At 44.3% G+C, this 25770-nt stretch overlaps 1 protein-coding gene and 1 long non-coding RNA gene across 2 annotated transcripts in view; one reads left to right on the top strand and one right to left on the bottom strand.

Annotated features, from left to right (window-relative positions):
* Positions 1–22472, bottom strand: part of LOC139565798 (putative helicase mov-10-B.1) — a 36617-nt gene extending 14145 nt beyond the window's left edge. Inside the window, exons 1-18 of the mRNA XM_071386372.1 lie at positions 22222–22472; positions 18508–18607; positions 17863–18110; positions 17471–17567; positions 16645–16789; positions 14530–14782; positions 13200–13328; positions 12925–13087; positions 12599–12753; positions 11769–11942; positions 11496–11608; positions 6772–6968; positions 6580–6677; positions 5245–5342; positions 4705–4803; positions 4455–4560; positions 3041–3158; positions 2649–2840 (exon numbers count right to left, since the gene is read on the bottom strand). Coding sequence (XP_071242473.1) covers positions 2649–2840; positions 3041–3158; positions 4455–4560; positions 4705–4803; positions 5245–5342; positions 6580–6677; positions 6772–6968; positions 11496–11608; positions 11769–11942; positions 12599–12753; positions 12925–13087; positions 13200–13328; positions 14530–14782; positions 16645–16789; positions 17471–17567; positions 17863–18110; positions 18508–18607; positions 22222–22346 — 2610 coding nt within the window. The 5' untranslated portion in view covers positions 22347–22472. The remainder of the gene's footprint in view (positions 1–2648; positions 2841–3040; positions 3159–4454; positions 4561–4704; positions 4804–5244; positions 5343–6579; positions 6678–6771; positions 6969–11495; positions 11609–11768; positions 11943–12598; positions 12754–12924; positions 13088–13199; positions 13329–14529; positions 14783–16644; positions 16790–17470; positions 17568–17862; positions 18111–18507; positions 18608–22221) is intronic.
* LOC139565802 (uncharacterized) lies at positions 19580–21086 on the top strand. The gene is made up of 2 exons (XR_011672977.1): positions 19580–20090; positions 20762–21086. It is a non-coding gene; the product is annotated as an uncharacterized lncRNA (long non-coding RNA).
* Positions 22473–25770: the final 3298 nt, after the last annotated feature.

Raw genomic sequence — 25770 nt, forward strand, 5'->3', positions numbered from 1 at the left:
TATCCTTCCAGGATACCCCGGCCAGGTCGATTAGAAAGGCCTGCTCGCTGAAGTGTTTCAGGGAGCGTTTGACAGTGATGAGTGGAGGTCGTTTGACCGCTGACCCATTACGGATGCAGGCAATGAGGCAGTGATCGCTGAGATCTTGGTTGAAAACAGCAGAGGTGTATTTGGAGGGCAAGTTTGTTAGGATGATATCTATGAGGGTACCCGTGTTTACGGAATTGGGGTGGTACCTGGTAGGTTCATTGATGATTTGTGTGAGATTGAGGGCATCAAGCTTAGATTGTAGGGTGGCTGGGGTGTTGAGCATGTTCAAATTTAGGTCGCCTAGCAGCACGAGCTCTGAAGATAGATGGGGGGCAATCAGTTCACATATAGTGTCCAGAGCACAGCTGGGGGCAGAGGGTGGTCTATAGCAGGCGGCAACGGTGAGAGACTTGTTTTTAGAGAGGTGGATTTTTAAAAGTAGAAGTTCAAATTGTTTGGGAACAGACCTGGATAGTAAAACAGAACTCTGCAGGCCATCTTTGCAGTAGATTGCAACACCGCTCCCTTTGGCCGTTCTATCTTGTCTGAAAATCTTGTAATTGGGGATGAAAATGTCTGAATTTTTGGTGGTCTTTCTAAGCCAGGATTCAGACACGGCTAAAACATCCGGGTTGGCAGAGTGTGCTAAAGCAGTGAACAAAACAAACTTAGGGAGGAGGCTTCTAATGTTAACATGCATGAAGCCAAGGCTATTACGGTTACAGAAGTCATCAAAAGAGAGCGCCTGGGGAATAGGAGTGGAGCTAGGTACTGCAGGGCCTGGATTCACCTCTACATCACCAGAGGAACAGAGGAGGAGTAGGATAAGGGTACGGCTAAAAGCTATGAGAATTGGTCGTCTAGAGCTACTAGAGCAGAGAGTAAAAGGAAGTTTCAGGGGGCGATAAAATAGCTTAAAGGAATAATGTACAGACAAAGGTATGGTAGGATGTGAATACAGTGGAGGTAAACCAGGTACGCCAGGTCAGCGGAGTCAATCACCACCTTCCGGGGACACCTGAAACCCCACCTCTTTAAGGAATACCTAGGATAGGATAAAGTAATCCTTCTAACCCCCCCCCTTAAAAGAGTTAGATGCACTATTGTAAAGTGGTTGTTCCACTGGATATCATAAGGTGAATGCACCAATTTGTAAGTCGCTCTGGATAAGAGCGTCTGCTAAATGACTTAAATGTAAATGTAAATGTAAACCTAGGTATTGAGTGATGATGAGAGAGATATTGTCTCTAGAAACATCATTGAAACCAGGTGATGTCATCGCATATGTGGGTGGTGGAACTGAGAGGTTGGATATGGTATAGTGAGCAGGGCTCGAGTCTCTACAGTGAAATAAGCCAATAAACACTAACCAGAACAACAATGGACAAGGCATATTTACATTAAGGAGAGGTATGCTTAATCGAGTGATCAATAAGGGTCCAGTGAGTAGAGGTTGGTTGGGGTCACGGCGATCCAGACAGTAGGCCGGGTAGAGGCTATCGGTAGCAAGATAGCATAGGATGGAGGTCTAATTGTAGATACCTCGTGCGTTTCCGTCGGTAGGTTAGTGGGGTTCCGTGTGGTAGAGGGGATCAATCCAAATTGGCAAAATAGATATAGTGGCCCAAGAAAAAAAAATATATATAATAATAATAATAATAATAATAATAATTGTCCGATATACTTATTCAGATAGCAGCCGATAAGACAGCTAACGATTAGCGGGCCCCAGATGAGCGTTCAGGTAACGTCGGGACGGGGGTGCCAGTTGGATAACTCCCTCGGGCAGATAACGTCGGCAGTCAGTCGTGAAGGCCCGGTGGGGCTCCGTATCTGCAGCAAAAAAAAAAAAAACGGGTCCGGATAGGTGACTGTAGCCCAGGAATGGCTGATGGAGCTCCTCAGCTAGCTCCGGAATAAATTACGTTTGCTCCGGGATCGACGTAAGCCAATAGACACACGGTTTGCAGCTAGATAAGCTGATAAGCAAACCAAATAAGCTAGCTAGCTAGCCTGCGGCTGAAATCCGGTGATGAAGTAGAAGGAAAAAAAAATCCGGTGATGTGGTAGTGAAAAAGCAGTCCTATATGCTCTGGGTTGATATCGCGCTTGCAGACTGGCAGGTATTGGCCCGAGCTGAAGCTGGCTGGTGTCCGAGTTAAGGGTGAAGACCGCAGCAGTGGCTAACTGACTACTAGCTAGTTGCTAGTTATCTGGCTAGCTTCTGATTGGGGTTACGGTTCTGGCTAGCTGGCTAGCTTCTGATTGGGGTTACGGTTCTAAAGTATAAAAGAAATAGCAGATCCGTACCACATTGGGTGAGGCGGAATGTATATTCAGTTCCTAAATGGAAAGTGAAATTAAAATATATACGAAATGCATACGAAAAAAAAACTAGGACTATTTACACGGGACAAGACAAACACACGTCCGACTGCTACGCCATCTTGGAATATATGTATTCAGTCATGTGATATCCATAGATTAGGGCCTAATGAATTTATTTAAATTGACTGATTTCCTTTTATGAACCGTAACTCAGTAAAATCTTTGAAATTGTTGCATGTTGTGTTTATATTTTTATTCAGTATAATATATCCTGTAGGGTGTAGTCCCACCTGTTTTCTATAGGGGGCGATGATACCGATGTCTTTGGGTGAGATTGTGGCGATGCCCCTCTTGCCCTGCCCCTGCAGCAGCTTCTTGAGGTAATCCATCAGCACCTCGATCTCCGCCACGTTAAAGAAAGACGGACTGGTAGCCTCCCGCTCATCACGACCAGCTACACCATGGAACACCACCGGGAAATTCTGGAGGATAAACCAATGCTTAGCAGGCTATTAAGATTAAATTAATTGAATTGAATCAAGTCTTTTTTTGGCCCACAAGATGTCCATTTCATCCCAGAGGATGACACATGTAAACACATTTCCAAAGTGGTCCTCGATGGTGCTCCTTGTTGGTTTAAATGTGTGTTTGTCTGTGTAGTGTGTATACAGTGTGTGTGTACCTTCTGAGGCAGGTGTTCCCAGTTGCAGTAGGAGTTCCGGATCATCTCGTTAGCAAACACCAGCAGCTCCTCCTCATAGAACAACTCGTTAGGCACCTTCAGGATAGAGGGATGAGACCTGGAGAGGGAGGGAGATAATGAAAGGAAACACCGTTTCAATTAGGGATGCTAACGGTTAACAAAAAATATATTTTACTGGTCATGCTTATCGGTCTATAGGTTAATTAGCATAATTTTGTGTTATTAAATTGCCGTGTGTTCCGTTAGTCGTCATGTATGTTATTTATCACGCACACAGCATACAAAACCTAGTTTGAGGAGCGGAATAGCCTATCACCTGTCAGACAGCAGCTCCTCAAACTGCTTATACTGGAGTGAAACGTTCCTTTGTAAACCCAGTCATTGCGCAACAAATAACAATTCTCAAAGCAGTAAAAACCGTGTTGACGGCCACAATTATTTAAAAAAAAAATATTTCTCAATCTCAACTCGTTATTAAAACTTGCTTCCCATTCGCCATTCGAGTGCGTAGGCTATAACATTAGATAGTTAGTCGAGAGAGTCTTACCTTTGCCTCGATTCGGCATTCTTGTCCAGAGCATCATGGCATTTGTAGTTCTTTATGATAGCCACATTAGCAGATAATTACCGTTTCATTTTGGGGGGAGGGGAGGGGTAAATAGGCGAATATATTGAGAAGTCACCTTGTCCTAGAGAGATTTACAAGGTTGTCAAAACGTCACGCCAGGGTAGGCCTACACGAAACACAGCCCATATTTTAAGTGTTTCTAAAATCCCCTATGGGAAAAATGAATGTTGGAAAAACTATTGGAACCATTTCCTTGTTTGACTGCTAGGTTTTATGGGTATTATGACTCGTACTGTGGTACTCTATTGGTTTTCATATGAACTTTCTTTCACTGTCCAGAAGCCAAAAGGCCCAATCCTACACATATTAGCAACACATCCTACTTGTTGCTATTAGATATGTTTCTAAAGGACATTTTCATCTCTGTCACATGGAAACGCTCGCATTAGGTGTGCTGTTTAGAATGGTGTTTTCCCCCGAAATTCCATTTTGGCAAAATGTTTGAAAATGATGTTTATTAGCTGCTTCATGACAAGAGTTGCCTGTTCAATAATAGGCTATAGCCTTTTGACTGTAAGACTATATTATTGCATGTTTCCATTAAGCTCTTCATGAAAAATGTCAGTTTCTTGTATGCGCGGATAGCATTTTTTGTTGGTCACGTCATTTCACCGTTTTGAAAAAATGTAACCGTTTGTTGACCGGTTAATCAAGGTCGGTTAGTCGACCTTGATTAATTTGCATCCCTAGTTCCCACGCTTGTCCTTCTCTCAAAGTGCTCGTGCTGGCCTCATTAAACCAGCCTGATCAGGAGAGCTTACATACCTGTAGTTTCTCAGTAGTTTGGTGACGTAGCAGTTGTTGAACGCTCCATTCTCCTCCTTCTGATACAGAGACACATCCTTCATCAGCCTCTCCAACAGAGACACACCTAAGAGATAGATAGGGAGAGAGAGAGTCCTCAGAATCACAGCGGCCTCTACAAGCTGCTCTTCTATGTCAAAGGAGTTTCAAGGAGTAGGGAGAGGAAGAAGAATTTGGAGGAGGAAGTAGAGGAAAAAGAAGAGGAACTGACCCATGCCGTGTTTCAGAGCCAGAGGAGACCTGAGGATGGGTCCCAGCTGTTTAGGGTCTCCAGCTAGAACCACCTGACCTGTCTCTGGTTGGAGCAGCCCTACACACACACACACACACACAAATTATTGGGCTTGTTTGACATTGCAGCCGACAGTGCAGGTGACTGTCGACTGACTGATCTACAAATCACCTTCCATCATAAATAACTAATCATTATTATTTGTAGATCAGTCAGTCACAATTTAGCCATGATACATTTAAGCAATAAGGCAATAGGGGGTGTGGTATTTGGCCAATATGCCACGGCTAAGGGTTTATCTTAAGCACAACACAACGACAAGTGCCTGGACACAGCCATTATTGGCCATATACCACAAACCCAGAGGTGCCTTATTGCTATTATAAACTGGTTACCAACGTAATTAGAACGTTAAAAATAAGTGTTACACGGTCTGATATACCACAGCTTTCAGCCAATCAACATTAAGGGCTCAAACCCCCCCCCCCCTTTTCATCCCTTCTTCTATCCCTCTCTCACCAGCCAGTGGTATGATGGTCTCCGTTTCAACAGCGTGTCCCGCCTCGTCAACAAACACATGACTGAAATGACCCGGAGGAACACCACCTGTCACCAACCTGGAGAACACACGAGACAGACAGAGAGGACAAAAGTTAGCTTAGCATTAGTGTCTCGCTATGGGGATTCCTAGTATTAGAAAAGTCAACAATAAAGGCTTGCGGTCCTCTTTTTCTTTTTTAATTCGTCTTGCGCTTTTGGCAGTAGGTGCACTTGATTCAGAAGCCGTGCGTGCCGGGTAGGCAAAGTGTTCCCATGTTGAACCATTTAATTTGCCTGAAGTGACAAATTCTGCCTACCGGGCGGACCTGGAGCTCTGGCTAAATCATGTGCGTCTACTGTGCTAGCCAGTCGGGATAGCTCAAATCACTGTTCCTAGTACAACTTCCACGACCCCACAGCAAAATCTGATACTAGCCTACGTGAGATTTCATAATACAGCAAAGAGCTTCAGTTTTTTGAGTGAGTTACTGTTTCAGTTTTTATTGAGCACTGTCAACTGTTATTATTCAACACTTACAAAAAAGTAAATGCGCTTGTCCCTACTTCCACTCGTGCTGCAGCTGCAATTAATTATCACCTAAGATGTAGCGATAGGCCTGCATTTGTATAATTAGCAGCTCGTTGTGTCTATTTTAATATCAAGGAATATTTCACTTTTTCTGGTCATAGGAACATGAATTTGTACGAGGCAGAAATATTTGCGGTGCCATCAGGTGGCAGACTGTCTGCCCCTCTCTCTGGTCAGTCTCACCGGAGGAAAGGAGAGAGCAGGGACCGTGAGAGGCAGACAGTCTGCTGCCTTCTCCTTTCCTCCGCTGAGACTGACCATCAGATGCAGGTACCATCAGTCCAGTAAAATAAAAAAGCGAATCATTTCAATTTATGCTCAGCTGTTCCTCGCAAGTGATACAACAACTGATCTATTTTGTTAATCAAAGCTCGAGTTCTGAAATATAATATGGTCTGAGAAGAACAATATTTGCAGGCCAATGTGATGATGTATTAGGCTCATTCATACAGAACTGTTTTTATTAGGTTAATGTTGCATATGCTTACATTTAAGTCATGTTTAAAAATAAAAATCTGAACAGTAGATCTTGGCTTGCTTTCTGACTGCGAAAGTGATCTTGACTCAGAAAAGGTTGGTTACCACTGGTCTATGGGGAACTCAGGTGTTAGCGGCTAGTGACTATCCTTACTGTTCGGCATGGTGGTGATTAGGATCTTGCGTTACCCTAGTGTAGCATTTTCCTATGGGGATCTCCAGTGTTAGCGACTAGCGGCTATCCTTACCGTCCGGCAGTGATTAGGGTGGTGACCACGATGCTGTACTTCATCAGTTCCTCTTTACAGGGAAACACAAAGCAATCCTGACCCAGGTTACAGCAGTCCTGAAGAGAAACACGCACACACACACACGAGAGAGGTGTTACACACACACAGAATACAAACCTCACACTGACGTACACACTCACTCACACACACCCGTATATCATTGGGCACATCTTCAGGGTTACGGGATGCGGCGTACATCCGGAACAGCTTCCTGTGTTCCAGGTGTTCTAGAAGCTTCAGAGCCAGCAGGTCTGCCGCGCTATTGGACGGAGCGCACGCCAGGATGTGGGCGTGACTCTGTGTCTTCAGCACCTGTTTGATGGCTTCAACCACTGTCACAGTCTTACCTGGGGGGAACAAACACACACGGCGTTAGTAAGTAAGTCGGAACTGCTCATAAGGCATGAGACCATCAACTGTTTCTGTAGCGTGAGGCAGCTTGATGTACAATGACACCCCCTGGACAGGAAGCAAGCCGCTGCGATAGCTAGTCTATCTCCTTAATCTAACCTTAATGCTGAGTGCCAAGCAGAGACGCATCGGGTCCCATTTTTACAGTCTTTGGTATGACTCGGCCGGGGATCAAACACCCAACCTTTCAATCTCAGGGCAGACACTAACCACAAGGCAAAAATAAAATATACTGAACAAAAATATAAATGGCAACATGAAACCATTTCATAGATTTTACTGAGTTAGTTCATTGAAGGAAAATCAGTCAATTGAAATAAATTCCTTAGGTCCTAATCTATGGATTTCACATGACTGGACAGGGGCATGTGTGGGCCTGGGAGACATGGGTGGGCATAGGCCCACCAACTGGGGAACCAGGCCCAGCCAATCAGAATGAGTTTTTCCCCACAAAAGGGCTTTATTACAGAGAAATAGACCTCAACACCTCCCTGCCCACCTCCTCAGATGATCCTGCAGGTGAAGAAGCTGGATGTGGAGGCCCTGGGCTGGCGTGGTTACACGTGATCTGCAGTTGTGAGACCAGTTGGACGTACTGCCAAATTCTCTAAAACAACTTGAGGTGGCTTATGGTAAAGAAATGAACATTCAATTCTCTAGCAACAGCTCTGGTGTACATTCCTGCAGTCAGCATGCCAATTGTATACTCCCTCAAAACTTGAGACATCTGTGGCTTTGTACTGTGTGACAAAACTGCATATTTTAAAAAGTGGCCTTTTATTGTCCCCAGCACAAGGTGCACCTGTATAATGATCATGTTGTTCAATCAGCTTCTTGATATGCTACACCTGTCAGGTGGATTGACTTTCTTGGCAAAGGAGAAATGCTCACTAACAGGGATGTAAACAAATTTGTGCACAAAATTTGAGAGAAATACGCTTTTTGTGCATATGGAACATTTTTAGGATCTTTTATTTCAGCTCATGAAACATGGGACAAACACTGTGTTACGTTTATATTTTTGTTCAGTATAAAAGATGGCGATGCTGAGGGCGCACGTTTTGCTGGTTCCTGCTCGACTTTGCTTTTTTTATGGTTATTTTTGCGTTAATTATTACTTTACCCCAACCAAAAGGCCTGGATGAATGGCGATATCTGTACAATGCTGAAAGCCTGTACTGCAGCATTGAATGTCAGTAGAATGAACCCTGATGAGGTGGCGTGCGACGCGCACAAGGCAAGCAGGTACGAGCTCTGCAAATCCATTGATGATGCAAAAAGACAAAGACTCAAACTTGAATTGATTTCCGACAACGCAGACTCGCGTCGCATGTGGCAAGGACTAGACTACAAAAGGAAAATCCAGCTAGGCGGTATGCATCGAAGCCTCCCTCCCACACGAGCTTAACACATTCTATGCTCGCGTCGAGGCAGACAACACTGAGCCATCCATGAAGACTCTCGCTGCTCTGGACGACCAGGTGCTTTCCGTCTCTGAGGCTGACGCGAGGAAAACTATTAGACAGTGAATCCTCACAAAGCTGCCGGCCCAGATGGCAACTCTGGTCGTATCCCCAAGAGTGTGTGCTGACCAGCTGGAGGGCGTCCACGGAACATGCCATTTCCATCGCTATTCACATGGCCGTAACACATCTATCTGGACCAGAGGAACATCTTTGTGAGAATGCTGTTCATTGACTACAGTTCAGCATTCAACACTATTGTTCCCTCCAAGCTCGACACCAAGCTCAGAGCCCTGGGTCTGGACACAACCCTCTGCACCTGGATCCTGGACTTCCTGACGGACAGACCACAGGCTGTGAGGATTGGCAACAACACCTCCTCCACACTGACTCTGAACCCAGGGGCCCTGCCCATGGGTGTGCCCTCAGTCCTCTACTGTACTCCCTGTTCACCCACGACTGCGTGGCTTTGCACGACACCAACTCTATCATCAAGTTTGCTGACGACACCACGGTTGTAGGCCTGATATCCAAAAACAACGACGAGTCAGCCTATAGGAGGAGGTAAGTGGACTGCCATGGTGATGTCATGACAACAACCTCTCCCTCTATGTCAGCAAAACAAAGGAATTGGTTGTTGACTTCAGGAAGCAGAGGGAACATTCCCCGATCCACATCAATTGGACTGCAGTAGAGAGAGTCACTTGTTTTAAGTTCACAGAGGTCTCGTCATGGACAACACCACCACCCTTGTCAAGAGGGCGCAACAGTGTCTCTAATTCCTAAGGAGGCAGACCGGTTGCATCACGGCCTGGTACAAGAACTGCTCCATCCACAAGGCCCTCCAGCAAGTGGTGAAGACAGCCCAGTACATCACTGGGACTGTGCTCCCACCCATCCAGGACATCTACTCAACACGGTGCTTGAGGAAGGCACGCAGCATCATCGCCCCCACACACACCCCAGCTGTTCTCTTCATTACCGTCAACAGCCATCAGACTGCTGGACACTTGAACTGGACTGACCACCTGTTCGGATTCTCCACACCTTAGCACACACATATATACATTCATTCTACTCACACGCCACAACCAGACTTTTATTATACTGCTCTATTTATACATTTGCCCCCCATCCTCCCCTTCCCCAATATACATGTAAATATTGGACAATAAATTGTGCCTTCCTGTATTATCCTTATGCTAAAATGTATTATTCTATTCTACAGACTATGTTCATATTCTTATCTTTTATATTTTCTAGAATGAACCTGCAAGTAAGCATTTTGTTGGACAATGTATATACAGTACCATGTGTATCCTGAACATACGACTAATAAAACTTCAGCTTTAACTGAGTTGGTTAACACGGTGTTAACACACACACACATTGTTTGTTTGTGTCACACACACATACAGTACCTTCGGAAAGCATTCAGACCCCTTGACTTTCACATTTTGTTACGTTACAGCCTTATTCTAAAATTGATTAAATATTTTTTTTTTCATCAATCTACACACAATACCGCATAACGACAAGGCAAAAACAGGTTTTTCTAAATTGCTATTTTATTAAAAAGAAAAAAACTGAAATATCACATTTACAAGTATTCAGAACCTTTACTTAGTACTTTGTTGAAGCACCTTTGGTAGTGATTACAGAGTTGAGTCTGCTTGGGTATGACGCTACAAGCTTGGCACACCTGAAGTTGGAGTTTCTCCCATTCTTCTCTGCAGATCCTCTCAAGCTCTGTCAGGTTGGATGGGGAGCGTTGCGGCACAGCTATATTCAGGTCTCTCCAGAGATGTTCGATCGGGTTCAAGTCCGGGCTCTGGCCGAGCCCCTCAAGGATATTCAGAGACTAGTCCCGAAGCCACCGAAGCCACATTGTCTTGGCTGTGTGCTTTGGGTTGTTGTCCTTTTTGGAAGGTGAACCTTCACCCCAGTCTGATATCCTGAGCGCTCTGGAGCAGGTGTTCATCAAGGATCTCTCTGTACTTTGCCTCGATCCTGACTAGTCTCCAAGTCCCTGCCGCTGAAAAAAATCCCCACAGCATGATGCTGCCACCACCATGCTTCACTGTAGGGATGCTGCCAGGTTTCATCCAGATGTGACATTCAGGCCAAAGAGTTCAATCTTGGTTTCATCAGACCAGAGAATCTTGTTTCTCATGGTCTGAGAGTCTTTAGGTGCCTTTTGGCAAACTCCAAGTGGGTTGTCATGTGCCTTTTACTGAAGAGGGGCTTCCATCTGGTCACTCTACCATAAAGGCCTGATTGGTGGAGTGCTGCAGAGATGGTTGTCTTTCTGTAAGGTTCTCCCATCTCCACACAGGAACTCTAGAGCTCTGTTAGCATCACCTCCCTGGCCAAAGCCCTTCTCCCCTGAATGCTCAGTTTGGTCCAGGGGGCCAGCTCTAGGAAGTCTTGGTGGTTCCAAACTTCTTCCATTTAAGAACGATGGAGGCCACTGTGTTCTTGGGGACCTTCAATGCTGCAGAACTTTTTTGGTACCCTTCCCCAGATCTGTGCCTCAACACAATCCTGTCTCAGAGCACTATGGACAATTCCTTCAACCTCATGGCTTGGTTTTTGCTCTGACATGCTCTGTCAACTGTGGGACCTTATATAGACAGGTGTGTGCCTTTCCAAATCATGTCCAATCAATTGAATTTACCACGGGTGGACTCCAACCAAGTTGTAGAAACATCAAGGACGATCAATGGAAACAGGATGCACCTGAGCTAAATCATAGCAAAGGGTCTGAATACTCATGTAAATAAGCTATTTTTGTTTTTTTATAAATCTGCAAAATAAATCTAAAAATCTGTTTTCTCTTTGTCATTATAGGGTATTGTGTGTAGATTGCTGAGGATGTTTTATTTTTATTAATACATTTTAGTATAAGGCTGTAACATCAAATGTAGAAAAAGTCAAGGGGTCTGAATACTTTCCGAAGGCACTGTATATTAACTTAGCACACATACACACGTGTTTTACCTGTCCCAGGTGGTCCAAACACCAGGTAAGGAGCCGGTCGGGAAGATCCAGCTACGATGTTCTGGACTGCTGTGTACTGTTCTGGGTTCTGCTCTAGAGCCTTGTCATACAACCTAGGGAGAGGGGGAAGGGGAGAGAGAGAAAGAGGGACATAGAGAGAGTGGGAGGGGTTATGTATTGGGGATTTTGGATAAGGGTTATTAGTGTGTAAGGCTTAGTGGTCAAAGGTCAAAAAGGAAGTGTTGGTCGGGCAGATGGGTGGTGTGAGCTCACAAGAGAGGCTGTCTTTTGGGTGGTTGGATAGTTGGGTCTCCAGAGGGGAACAGTACGTTCCCCAGGTTGTGTCTGTCAGCCAGCTCTGTTGCTCTCTGCTGAAGCCTAGTGGTCAGACGGTTCACTGTGAACTCCACATCAAACTTCAGACCATCCACGAAGGAGGACAGAAACCTGAAGGGGGGGATAGAGAGACAGAGGCTACATTACGATTCTCGACCCTTCTCCCCCAAAGTGTACTTGCCAGGCTATTCAGACTCCTTAATCCGTTCAAACACAGTGCCACACCCACGGACGTTTGTTTTAGACCCCTCCCTGAATGCAAACACATTTGGGCTGTCTGATTGGTTCCAGAAACCGATGGGTTGGGCCAGAGCCAGAACACATGTGGGTGAAGCTGCGTTTTCATAGTATGTAATTGGCTTTGATACTGTGATTGGTTAGAGACGATCCAATCGCTGATGACTTTGTTTTCACCACAATTGACGTCACGAAACAACTTCCAATGATGGCAGATTCAGACTAAATTCTGTAACAAACGTTAGAGCGTTAGATTCCTTTTAGTGTGAGAGGTCAGAGTAGCAGTGTACACTTGTACACTCCACCTCATGGATTTAAAAGAAATTAACTGGTATAAGGAATAAGGTGGAAACTCCCTCCAGCCATGCTTTCACTAATCCAATGCGTGAGGGGGAGTGTACGAGTGCACACTTTTGAAGAAAGAGTAGAGAATCGGAATGTAACCAGAGAACCATGGTAACCATAAAGAGAGCGAGCTATTGACTTATAAGATCCCTTCAGGAAGCAGCCTCCTCCAATCATGTCCTTACTTGCTGTTGAATCCCAGTTTGACGGAGTCCAGCTCCACACGGTGGACGTAACCACGGTATTTGACCACGCCCCCCTTATTAGAGTCACCTGACCTCGTCACCAGGATGGCGTCGCCCCGCAGGACAGACGGACGGTTCTCGGACACACCTGGTACCTGCAAGAGCACACAACATACTGGGCTGGAGATAAACCCTGCACCATCTAGTAGAGGATGAGCTATGTTCCTAGTGTGTGTGTGTGTGTGCGTGTCCGGACCTGCAGCACCGTTAGTGTCTTGTTGGTCTTGTCTCTGACCGTGTGTGTGTACATCTGTGTTTGTGTGTACCTGTAGCACCAGTAGTTTCTTGTTGGTCTTGTCTCGGACCATGGGAGTATTGGGCTTGTTGTAGTTCTTAATGTCCACCTCCATCTGTAGCTCCTCTAGATACAGCAGCAGCTGGAACCGTTTAGAGTAATTCTCTCTACTCAGACCTGACTCTAGGATAGACCTGGGGGAAGAGGGGGAGGGAGAGAGAGAGAACGAAAGAGACATTCACAGCACCCATATTGTACACTGGCAGGGTGGTCTAGGATTACTGAGGAGGGAGAGGAGGCACTCACTGGGCATCCAGTAAAAGAGTAGAGGAGGAGGAGGAGTGTCCTTTGAGGAACTGGATCAGATCTCGGATATATCCTGGAACCTTGTAGTCCTGGAGACGCACCATGGCTGTCAGGTTGTTGGCTGAGAGACTGACGGGGAGAGAGAGGGAGGGGCGGAGAGGAGGAGAGTGTTAGTGGTAGAACAGGGTGAGCCATGGAGAGAGAAAGACAGGGTTAGTATTTTTGAAAAGTATCTGTATGCTCAGGTGTGTTTAATGGCTGTCGGGTGTGTTACAAGGAGTGTTACAAGGTGTGTGTTACCGCTCAGGTGCTTCTCCCTCCTCTACAGTGTAAGGCATAGAGGCTGTAAAGGTAATGGTTCAGGGTGGATAAGGTGTTGTTTTTTTTTTAATCAGGTGTGATTTCTGTGGCAGGTGTGTTCTGCCAGATCAAATCATATCAAATTGTATGTCACATGCGCCGAATACAACAGCTGTAGAACTTAGTGAAATGCTTACTTACAAGCCCTTAACCAACAATGCAATTTTAAGAAAATAGAGTTAAGAAAAGATTGACTAAATAAACTAAAGTTAAAAAAGTAACAAAATAACAATAACAGGGGGTACCAGTACCAAGTCAATGTGCGAGGGTACAGGTTATTCGAGGTAATCGAGGTCATTTGTACATGTAAGTAGGGGTAAAGTGACTATGCATAGATAATAAACAGCAAGTAGCAGCAGTGTAAAAACATTTGATTAATTGTTCAGCAGTCTTATGGCATTGGGGTAGAAGCTGTTAAGGAGCCTTTTGGACCTAGACTTAGTGCTCCGGTACTGCTTGCCACGCAGTAGCAGAGCGAACAGTCTATTACTTGTGACTGGTGTTGATCGCTGAGCTGTAGTCAATGAACAGCATTCTCATAGGTGTTCCTTTTGTCCAGGTGGGAAAGGGCAGCGTGGAGTGCAATTGAGATTGCGTCATCTGTGGATCTGTTGGGGCGGTATGCGAATTTGAGTGGGTCTAGGCTATCCGGGATGATGGTGTTGATGTGAGCCGTGACCAGCCTTTCAAAGCACTTCATGGCTACCAACTTCAGTGCTACAGGGCGGTAGTCATTTAGGCAGGTTACCTTTGCGTTCTTGGGCACAGGAACTATGGTGGTCTGCTTGAAACATGCAGGTATTACAGACTCGATCAGGGAGAGGTTGAAAATGTCAGTGAAGACACTTGCCAGTTGGTCCACGCATGCTCTGAGTACACGTCCTGGTAATTCGTCTGGTCCTGTGGCCTCGTAAATGTTGAACTGTTTAATGTGTGTGTTACCAGGTGTGTGTGTGTGTGTGTTACCTACCTCTCAGGTGGTTCCCCATCCTCTACAGTGTAAGGCAGATAATCCGTAGCGCTGATAATAGCTCTAGGTGTGTAGGGCGCAGTTGGGGCCAGCTCCCTGGCCAACCCTGTCACATACTGGGCCTCGATGAACCGCAGCAGGTGGAAGGCAGGAGAGGAGGAGGAGAGGGAGGGTTTAAACTCAAAGACCAGAGTGGCTGGATAGAAACCCAGGAGGCTGGACTTGAACTGGAGCTGCACCTCATACTGGTCACCTGGGGAGGAGAGAGAGGGAGGGGGGAGAAGAGAGGGAGGGGGTTAGTAACATATTATAGAAAGAGAGTGTGTGTGCACCAGCATGCGTCAGGTTCTCTGAGCCTTCTTTTGGCCCAAACCTTTTAATGTTTGTAGATCGGTAAGGTGTTAGCAATATGGTGGAAGCTCCACCACTTATACCTGTCCAGACCCTACAGAACTGTAAACATTGAAGGGTTGGGGCCAAAATGGAAGGCTGAGGGAGCGATTTGGGCCGAGCAGTTGCCATACCAGGCAGTGATGCAACCAGGCAGGATGCTCTCGATGGTGCAGCTGTAGAACCTTCTGAGGATCTGAGGACCCATGCCAAATCTTTTCAGTCTCCTGAGGGGGAATAGGTTTTGTCGTGCCCGCTTCACGACTGTCTTGGTGTGCTTGGACCATGTTAGTTTGTTGGTGATGTGGACGCCAAGGGACTTGAAGCTCTCAACCTGCTCCACCGCAGCCCCCGTCAATGAGAATGGGGGCGTGCTCGGTCCTCTTTTTCCTGTAGTCCACAATCATCTCCTTTGTCTTGATCACGTTGAGGGAGAGGTTGTTGTCCTGGCCTCCTCCCTATTGGCTGTCTCGTTGTTGTCGGTGATCATCTGCAAATTTAATGATGGTGTTGGAGTCGTGCAGTCATGAGTGAACAGGGAGTACAGGAGGGGGCTGAGCACGCGGCGGATGTGCTGTTACCTACCCTTACCACCTGGGGCGGCCCATCAAGAAGTCCAGGATCCAGTTGCAGAGGGAGGTGTTGAGTCCCAGCGTCCTTAGCTTATTGATGAGCTTTGAGGGCACTATGGTGTTGAACGCTGAGCTGTAGTCAATGAATAGCATTCTCACATAGGTGTTCCTTTTGTCCAGTTGGGAAAGGGCAGTGTGGAGTGCACTAGAGACCGCATCATCTGTGGATCTGTTGGGGCGGTACGCAAATTTGAGTGGGTCTAGGGTTTCTGGGATGATGATGTTGATGTGAGCCATGACCAGCCTTTCAAAGCACTTCATGGCTACAGACGTGAGTGCTACATGTCGGTAGTCATTTCGGCAGGTTACCTTAGTGTTATTGGGCACAGGCACTATGGTGGTATGCTTGAAACATGCAGTTATTACAGACAGACAGGGAGAGGTTGAAAATGTCAGCGAAGACACTTGCTAGTTGGTCCACCCATGCTCGCAGTACACGTCCTGGTAATCCGTCTGGCCCTGTGGCCTTGTGAATGCTGACCAAATATAGGCTACAACTTGTTGCGTTGTGGCCATAGATATATAATCCATAGAAGTGTTTTGTAACCTCTTACCCTGGCAATTTGACTGTTAAACTCATGGGTGCATTAGCAATGGATGCCAGTCCTGACTTTAATCTGAACCGCCATCTATGGATTATATTTCTATGGTTGGTTGCAGCTGTCGGTTTGCCTTTTGCAGATTCCAAAGTACAATTGTGGGAAAAACAGTTTCGAAAGCAAATGGTTACTGCTGAAAAGAGAAGACTAATCTGTCTGTAGAACCAATAGAACCAGTTTGTATCAAACAGCAGCACTCGTTTCAAAGTAGCTCATCTTGAGCTAGGCTATTGCCGAGACAAACACGTCGGCCATGACCAAATGATGAAGGTGAAGCCTTTGGTGAGTAAGTGTGCCACTGGAAATTGTATTTGCTAGCCTACTGTAGCTTATGATCTAGACACTGTATATATATATATTGCCTCCTAATATTGTACAATCTGTGTTTCGCTTCATTGGCCTGGGCTATTGTTTGTTTGAATTCAAGACTGAAATGTCTTAATCCGGCCCTGCCTGTGTGTGTGTGTGTGTGTGTGTGTGTGTGTGTGTCTTGCCTGGTTCCAGTTGTAGAGGTTTGTTTCGGGTGACTTTATGCTTGTCCTGTAGGTTGAAGCAGGTCATCCGGTGCAGAGCAGAGTAGTAGGTGAAGAAGAGAGGGCTGGAGGAGGAGTTCTTCAGGAACAGACGAACTGCGTACACCTGGGGGGAGAGAAGGAGAGTTTGTTAGTTTCTCCTGTAAAGCCATTGAAAGAAAACAGCTACTATTTTGTCACAGGACTGGTCTTAGAGTAAAAATAGATTTACAGATGTGGGACGACTAACTACCAACTCTTATTTGTGAATTAGAGTTCAGAGCAGTCTGACCTCGTGTCGGAAGCCTTTTGTACCCATTCTTCCAGATCTTGTTGCCCAACCTGCTATCACTTTAGATTTGCATGCGCCGTGTCTGACCATTAATCGCACCTGTATAAACTGCATGTCAGCTTTGTGGGGAAAGACTCTGGTGTTGGGTGCTGGGCGTTCCCGTGTCCCCAATTTAAATGATGCTAGGGAAATGCTGTTTTCATAACAAGTGGGAAACTCGTAAAATACTACTTGTAAACTGGGAGAAATTAGTTCTGTGCGTTCACGTGCTTTGAACTCGTCGAGATGGGAGAGGCAGGACTTGCAGCGCGATCTGCGTCAGAAATAGGAATGACTTCTATTTTAGCCCTTGGCAACGCAAACGCTCGTTGACGCGCGCGAGCAGTGTGGGTGCAATAATTGAATAACAGATTCCTAAATGTATTTTGCAACGCTCACGCACGTGACGCAAGCAGTGTAGTCAGGGTATTAGGGTCAGAGTTAGAGTCCGGGTTAAAGGTCAAGGTCTGGTCTTACCTCTGTCTCACTCTCCAGACTGAACTTGATCAGGCCGTCTACAACAGGGTGGTCGGAAGTGATGTGTACACCGCCACGATCAGAGATCAACTCCGCTCTGAGAGGGTAGGGGTCAGGAGTTAGGTTAGTCACATTACAGAGGCCCGATCCCAAATGGACCCCTAGACCCTATGCACATGCCGAGATCAGAGAGGATTTGAAAAGTGTGAGCAATATGATAATAGCTTCACTTGCTCACTGAAAGGATAGGTGGATGTTTAACCATATTGCATATACCCATCACATCCTGTCAGTCCATAGGGCATTTAGGATTGGGCCAACAAGGATCGATAAGGACCCGATGAATGAAGAATAAAGGTAAAGACAAACAGCTCCATGTCTGGACCACTCACCTATCAGACTTGAACTTCCTGAGGATGTAATTGGCCAGTCTCCAGTCTCTCCTGGGGGTGTGTGATGTCTGGGCTGGGTCAGATGAGGGCGCCACACACACTCCGCTCACACATGCCCCATTCTTCTGCCCCACCCCATTCACCTTGCCTCCATTCTGAACAGGAAAAGAGCTAGATGCCCCCTGCTGCTTCTGGCCACGCCCCTTACCCCGGGTTCCTTGCCACTGGTCCTGACAGAAATCCCTCACCTGCAGACCAACACACACACGGGTCAAATTCAACCCTCCGTCTCTTTAGTCTAGTGCCATGTCTATATCTGCTATCAGAACAGAGTCATTTGGAAAACAAATTTCGGTCTTCTTTTTTTCCCCTTTTGGTTTGGCTTTGACAATGTTGACTTTGTAACATACGGAAACACGCGTCAGAAGGCGGTTGGTATCGATTGCTAGGTTGCAACTGATTGTAAAAGCTGAGCTGGAGAGGGTGTGGGCCGATCATGAACCAGGACTTTGTACACATGCACGCACAACTGGTGAGCTGTTTAAGGAACACAACAATAACCCACTACCTACACTCTGCCCAAAACTACCAGGCTAGGGCCATATGTCAATATAAGTCTGTACCAGGCTAGTGTTGTAGGCCTACCTTTGGTTTGAAGTGCACCACTCCTGAGTAGATTTTGGCATTATTGGACAGCTTGAGAGCATACAGCATCGAACTGAAGTTAGGGTCTCTCACTCCATCCCTAAAAGAGAGACAGGTTCAAATGCAGAAGTCTTCATCAACACCTCCCATCCATTCAGACAAGTCACCAATTATGTGCCTTTTGAGAAGTGTTGATTTCAACTAATATTAACATTCTTTCATAGAGCACATTCAACTTCATAAACGTGTTTTCAAATGTATTCTCCTAATGTGGGCTTCTGATTCCTCTCCTACGTTTAAAATGTGTATTGACCAGATTGTTTACTTTCTTCCTCTTGAAAAGCTCAATTATGACCTCATCATCTAAAATACCACTAATTTATAAGACAGTTCTTATTTGATTAACGGTGGTTGGACCCATCAATGTGAAGCTAGCGACAATAAGGATTAGCCGCAATGGTGGAATTTGCGGTTAGCCTTCAGAATAAAAGTATGTTATTGACAGTGATGCAAATGAATACAAATCGTGGAATTATGCCATACTTGAATAGATCATGCTAAAACGAGGTTAGCATGTTATATAAAATCAACAAACGTCTATGTTATTTTGACAAAGATCTGTTGAAACCACACTCAATGTATTAGACTTTAGAATTGCATCGGGGTCAAACTTATTTCATTGTACAGCCTTACCTATGAATTGTGGATCAATGACATGGGGTATCAGTCTACTCAGTGATACCCAGAGAACCTTAGCATCGTAGCTCTGCGGGATTCTGAAACCACTGTGAATTGAGCAACATGTATTGTACCAGTCAACCAACTATGTGTATTGAACACTACTCCAGAGGGGAAAACAATGCAACGTGGATGTTTGGGAGTCTGAGAACTTTGGGAAAAAAGTACTTGGGTATTGAGTAGACTGATACCCCATTTCAGTGATCCCCAATCCAACCCTGTTTTACATTAACTAGTCTAAATATGGCATGATTCCACCAATTGTAACCTTCTGCGTCTCAACAAGAGGCTTTTAATTTGAAGGCGAATCGCAAATTCTACTTTTGTGGCTAACTTCACAACACATAACCATATCAGATCAGGCCCCACTAGCCAGACGAAGCTAGGTGGCTGCTTTAACGTTAGCTTTGGGAAACAGGGTAGCTCGTTTTTTTCTTCGTGAACTGAAGTTCAATTTCAATAGGCGAACAACAAGTGGCTACCTAGTGAATACTTACTCTCAAGGATTCCCAAATCATTGCTAAGAATATTGAAAATGACTGCAGTTTCTACTGGTAATTGTTTTCAGGCTGGTTGCACATTGGTGCTAGCAATCCCAGAAGTTGCTAATAACATCTGCATCAAAGATATTTGGCATTTTTTAAATCCGGCTTGTTTGGTGGCGGTTGGCTTGCACGTGCAAATGCAGCACACACACAACAATCTATAATACAATTGTGTTATTTGACGTGTCGAATATTGTATATTTTTGACAAGCAAAGACCCAAACGGCGTTCCATAGTATGTTGTTGGGGTTTGTCGAAATAAAACAACGTCATGCTTGGATCAGCTGCGTTTTACTTCAGGTAACATGATTGTGTTATTTGTCTAGCTAATCTGCTAGCTAGCTAACGTTATATATGTGTTCCACTAAGTGTCTGGAGGCCTAGCAATGGCTGTCTATGCCAAAAAGCTAACTTTGTGCAACAGGGAAAAAAATCTGATTGTGACCCGTTACATTAACATCTCTAGCTAGCCAGTAATATAACGGTAACTATCTACCTAACGTTAGGTCGCAACTTTTAACTAGCAAATTATTACTAACTAGCTAACTTGAATAGCTAATTCTGAGAGACAATAGCTACAAATTACCATAGCTGTTTGCTCAGTTAACCCTGTAATGGACCCTAGCTAGCAAGCGAACGTTAGTTATTTAGCTAAGGAGAGGGCTAGCTAGCTACATTTTATATAAGGCTTAACGTTAGATACTGTATCTAGCTAGCTAGCCTACCGAAATGCCAACCAATAATCATAAGCCTAATGTATGAAAGTGGCATGCATCTCTGTCTAGTATTATATTGATGAGGACGAGTAACTTGAACGATTTGGTTTAGATAATTTATTTGGTGCTGCCTAGGCTAACAATTCATCTTGGGTGTTTGTGGGTTATAATCAAAGTGAAATGTGTCCCATCAACATTGTGCTGATAAACCAATGACTGAAGAGGAGTTGAATGTGTTGTCCTTTTTCCCCCCAGACAATGATGCTTGATGGCAGACATTTTTCCTAGAGTGGACTACAGAGTCAGCTTGTGTTGTCAGGCCTGTCTATCCCTCTCTAGATGGACAATATGCCGGATAAAGACGTGGATGACTCATTAGAATGTAATACAACTTTATAATCCATTGGGGAGAATGGATAATGTCTTCTCCCTTTCCCAACACAAACAAATACACACAAGTTGACACAGGGTCAGCAGCAGTGCAGAGCCCCAGGATGGAGGGGTGCTGCACTGCAGGGTGTTGGGAAAAGCAGGAGGCACATTTCTGTGCTAATGTACAATAAAGTATCGGATCCCTCCATGTCATTGTCACAAGGTCTCTTTGCACATCTCTACACCCACATCACTGTTTCTATTGCCCCACTGTACAAGTATTCCTTGTATTGTACTACACTGCCATTACTGAATGTATGGCTACTAATTGTGCTAAAGTATCCTGTATGTTCAGAACAAACGTTAGGTTTTACTATGCCTACTTAAATATGACAAAGACTAATGTTGTTATTACAATGCCTACTTTGATTATTGTGAATGACTTGTTTATTGTGAAAGATGAAGAATTCACATATGTTAACCACGTAGAATATGCATCAATGAGGAAGTTCATTCTCATCAGAAACATGAATTTTTGTTTTCACTGCTTTTAATCTCAACATGTTTGCAAGGGAAGAATATTTAGGCTACACTGTTAAGCACTATTGCGTTCTCCCCGGTGCGGTCGAGAGGATCAACTACGAAAGAGAAAGATTTACAGGTGTCAGCTAGCTAATTTCATTATTTCTATAATTTAAGACATTTATTCTTGAGAGTACCGATATATGCATTGTCATTATTTGTCTTCTAGTGCAAGTTGACAGAAGAGGCGTAGGCTAGGCCTACAGTTTATCTGACTAGACAAGTTGATTTAAATAGCCTATTACATTTCGGAAATTAATGTGGTTTAAGTGTTTCTCCCCCCCCAACACCAACGTGAAGAAAGTTGTCCCGCCGTCTCTTCCTGTCATACAATGAGGCTAGTGTCAGATGCACAAGGCCCGTTGCTTCTCGCCACTATCCAGTCTAAGTAGCCACGTCCTCTGAAGTATCTGGTCTGCTAGTTCCGCCTCTGACTTCGTTATACACTGACTATAGGCTACATGTAACGCTGTTTTTCCGTCTTTGTTTACTTTTCTTCCTGTAACATGCACTTGACATGTTGAGTTATAGGGGGCTGCTAGCAGGATGTAGTGGGGTCGCGCGTTCTAAATTCGTTTATGGTTTACGTTCCAAAAAAGGTATTCTAGAAACAATAGCCAAACGAGGGCTTTACAATGATGGTGAACATTTCGAGAAATGTTGAGGGTTAAAATCTTACTAGAAGTCACAGAAGGTGCACGAAGGGAGTTGTCAACAAGTCTCTCCAAGTTTGAACAAATCATCGATGAAGATAAGTTTACCTGTTTCGAAACTCTGAGTTGTAGATGTCTCGGAGTTCACTTTTGTCTTTGGTTGATGTTCGATTTGTTTCATTCAAGAATTCATAAAAATCCAGTCCAACTTGGCAACGCGTTCTTAAATTCATGGTGATATGCGATTGGGAGCAGCTGGTGAAATAGGCTACGTTGAGAACAATATAGCTATTTGAGTTTCATTGTGTAGAACACATAAGTGATCATGGAGCCACTGAGGAGGATCTGCGGAAATCCTGTCAGACTGAAGAAACGAAACCGGACACAAAACGAAACCGGGGGGGGAGAGAGTTTCCTATCAAAGATATTTATAACATTATAAGGTTAACGTCTATGTTAGTGTTGATAATGATCGTATGGTAAAGATGAAACCTTCAAAATATAATCCCGCATTTTCATTCAATAGAGGAGTCAAAAAACTAATTCAAAAGATATTGCATTTTAATCAATAGAGGAGACTCATGTGCAAGCATTGCCATCGTATGTAAAAGACTATAGACTCCATAAACAAGATCTCACCAATAACGGGTTTAACAGAAGACTGTATTTTGGTCATATTAGATGTCGAGAGTCTATACCAGCATTCCCCATGTGGGGGGGCTGGCAGCCCTAACTCACTATTTGGGAGACAGAGATACTTACGAATATCCACCAACAAACTTTATTCTAGAGCTGGTTGAATATGTTTTGAGTATAACTATTTCAGGTTTGATGATGAATACTACCTCCAAACGAATGGAACATCGATGGGCTCTACATTCGCTCCGAGCTATGCTAACCTCTATGTGGGTCTTTTTGAAGAACGTTTTGTTAATAATGAAAACGAAAATCAATTTTTGAATAAAGTCCTGAAGTGGTATCGATATATTGACGACATTTGTTGCTAATAAGGAACGGAAAAGGAGCTGTCAGATTTTATGGCACTACTCAATGACATTGACCCCAATCTCAAATTCACTATTGAATGTGACACTCAACGTATTCATTACCTCGATATGTGGATTGAGAAATCAAATGGAACCCTGTTTACAACTCTGTATAGAAAGGAAACAGACAGAAATACTCTATTACAGGGGGACAGCTTCCATCCCGAGCCATTAAAAAGAGGACTTCCAAGAAGCCCGTTTTTCAAACTGCGCTGTATCTGCCACTCCACAGAGGATTATCTAGAAAAAGCAGCGGAGATGCACATTAGGTTTCTAAGAAGAGGCTATTCGCCACAATGTGTGGATGAAGCTCTTAAAATGTGGCATTGGGAAAAACACGAGATGAACTGCTACGAAAAAAGACCCGCTAAAGAACACTCCGTAATGTTCACAACCACATATACTTTGAATTCGCGAAAAGTGGGAGATGCGGTCAAGAAACACTGGCATATTTTATCATCGGACCTAGTTTTGCCGGCTGAATTTAAAAATACACCACTTATTGTGTATAGGAGAGTTCGCAATTTACGCGATAAATTGGTTCATGCCAACTGCCAGCCACAAAAGAAAATCAGCCAGGCTCTTTTACGACCTCTTCCAAATGGTAGCTATAAATGTAGAGGTTGCGCACAGTGCAACAATATGATGAAGTGTGAATATTTCTGCCACCCACATACAGGAAAACGGTTCCAAATCAATGACACTATTACGTGTTACACCACCCATGTTATTTACATTATTAAATGTCCATGTGGGCTGTGCTATGTAGGTAAAACCTCTCGTTCACTCAAACAGAGAATCAGTGAACATAAACGTTCAATCAGGAGAAACGACAGGGATTATCCAGTCGCAGTACATTTTAATGACCTAAAGCATGACATTTCTTGTGGTATAGAGAAAGTTAAGATATCAGACAGGGGAGGTGCTATTAATAATACTCTGAGTAAAAGAGAATGTTTTGGGGTTTTCACCTGCCAGACATTATTTCCTAAAGGACTTAATGATGAAATGCCTATGTATGTTATGTTGTGAATTTGAATATGAATTAAGCCCCTATTTAAGATCACTCTGTTTTTCGTACGATGTACCCAATGATTAATAAAAACTTGCTCGGTAGGTCTATGTCCTCGTTGTGGTTTTACAGACGTGTTTAATACGTGTTATTTACACACTATATTCGAATATTTATGAAATGCATATTGTTATATTTGGTAGCACTTATTTGTTTTTCCTTCGCCTCCAACCCCTTTCGCTGTGTGGAACGGATGTGGGTGGGGCTAGGTCTACATAACGGTGCTAATAAAATTTAAAAAACGCACAATAGTTTAGACGAAGACGATGAGGCCGATACGTAAGTTTATTAAAGATCAGTGATACTATCAAGAGCAGTGTGCGGCTTCCTTTTTCCGTAATCAATAGAGGAAAGACTTGTTGACAAGTCCCTCCGTGACTTCTAATGAAGATTTTAACCCCCAACATCATTGTAAATCCCTCGTTAGGCTATTTTGTTTATTTGATTAAAGTTGTTGCGTTACGTTGAAGTAGTCCTGGTTCTATAGTAGTTACCCCTTTTTTACCGGGTAAATTGACTTAGAACACAATTTACAGCAACGACCCGGGGAATAGGGGAGGGGAGATGAATGAGCCAATCGGAAACTAGGTATGATTAGGTGGTCATGATAGTATGAGGGCCAGATTGGTAATTTAGCCAGAACACCAGGGTTAATACCCCTACTCTTATGATAAGTGCCATGTGTTCTTTAGTGACCACAGAGAGTCATGTTACCTTAAAGGGAAAGGAACCACTAGGCTACCTAGTAAATTGTACAATTGAATGCCTTCAACTGAAATGTGTCTTCCTTATTTAACCCAACCCCTTTGAATCAGAGGGGGGGGGCTGCCTTAATCAACATCCACGTCTTTGGCGCCTGGGGAACAGTGGGTTAACTGCTTTGCTCAGGGGCAGCACAACATATTTTTATCTTGTCAGCTCAGAGATTCGATCCAGCAACCTTTCGGTTAATGGCCCAACACTCTAAACACTAGGCTACCTGCCACCCAGGTGATCGTAATAGCGCACCTTTACACATTTAAATCAACCCAAGGCCTGATGTGCCAAAAAAGTGCATCAGTTCAATAGCTTGGCCTGAAAAATCAAATATTTTTTAGGTAGTATCCTAGTAAAATCATGTTGCTATAGGTTTATATCACCACCTGAGAAGAGAGACACGTGCATACTGATATAACGTTTGTGGTTATATTTAGAAGCCAGACAACAAAGTTTAAATCAAGCCTCTAAAATCAATATATTTTCTATATCTGCATTGCTTGCTGTTTGGGGTTTTAGGCTGGGTTTCGGTATAGCACTATGTGACAACTGCTGATGTGTAAAGGGCTATATAAATAAATGTGATTGATTGAATATATCTCCAATCAACTGGGATAGAGTGAGGGATCAGTTATGTACAACAGCGAACCAATCAGTTGGTAACGCGGCACAGCTACACCAATCCAACAAGCCATGGCTTGCAAATGAGAGTAATGAACAGCTAAATGATATCCAGATAGCTAAAATGCTCTTAATGCACACCAAGACAAACAAACTGCTACA

The sequence above is a fragment of the Salvelinus alpinus genome, chromosome 37 (assembly GCF_045679555.1).
Source record: "Salvelinus alpinus chromosome 37, SLU_Salpinus.1, whole genome shotgun sequence".
NCBI classification, from domain to species: Eukaryota; Metazoa; Chordata; class Actinopteri; order Salmoniformes; family Salmonidae; genus Salvelinus; species Salvelinus alpinus.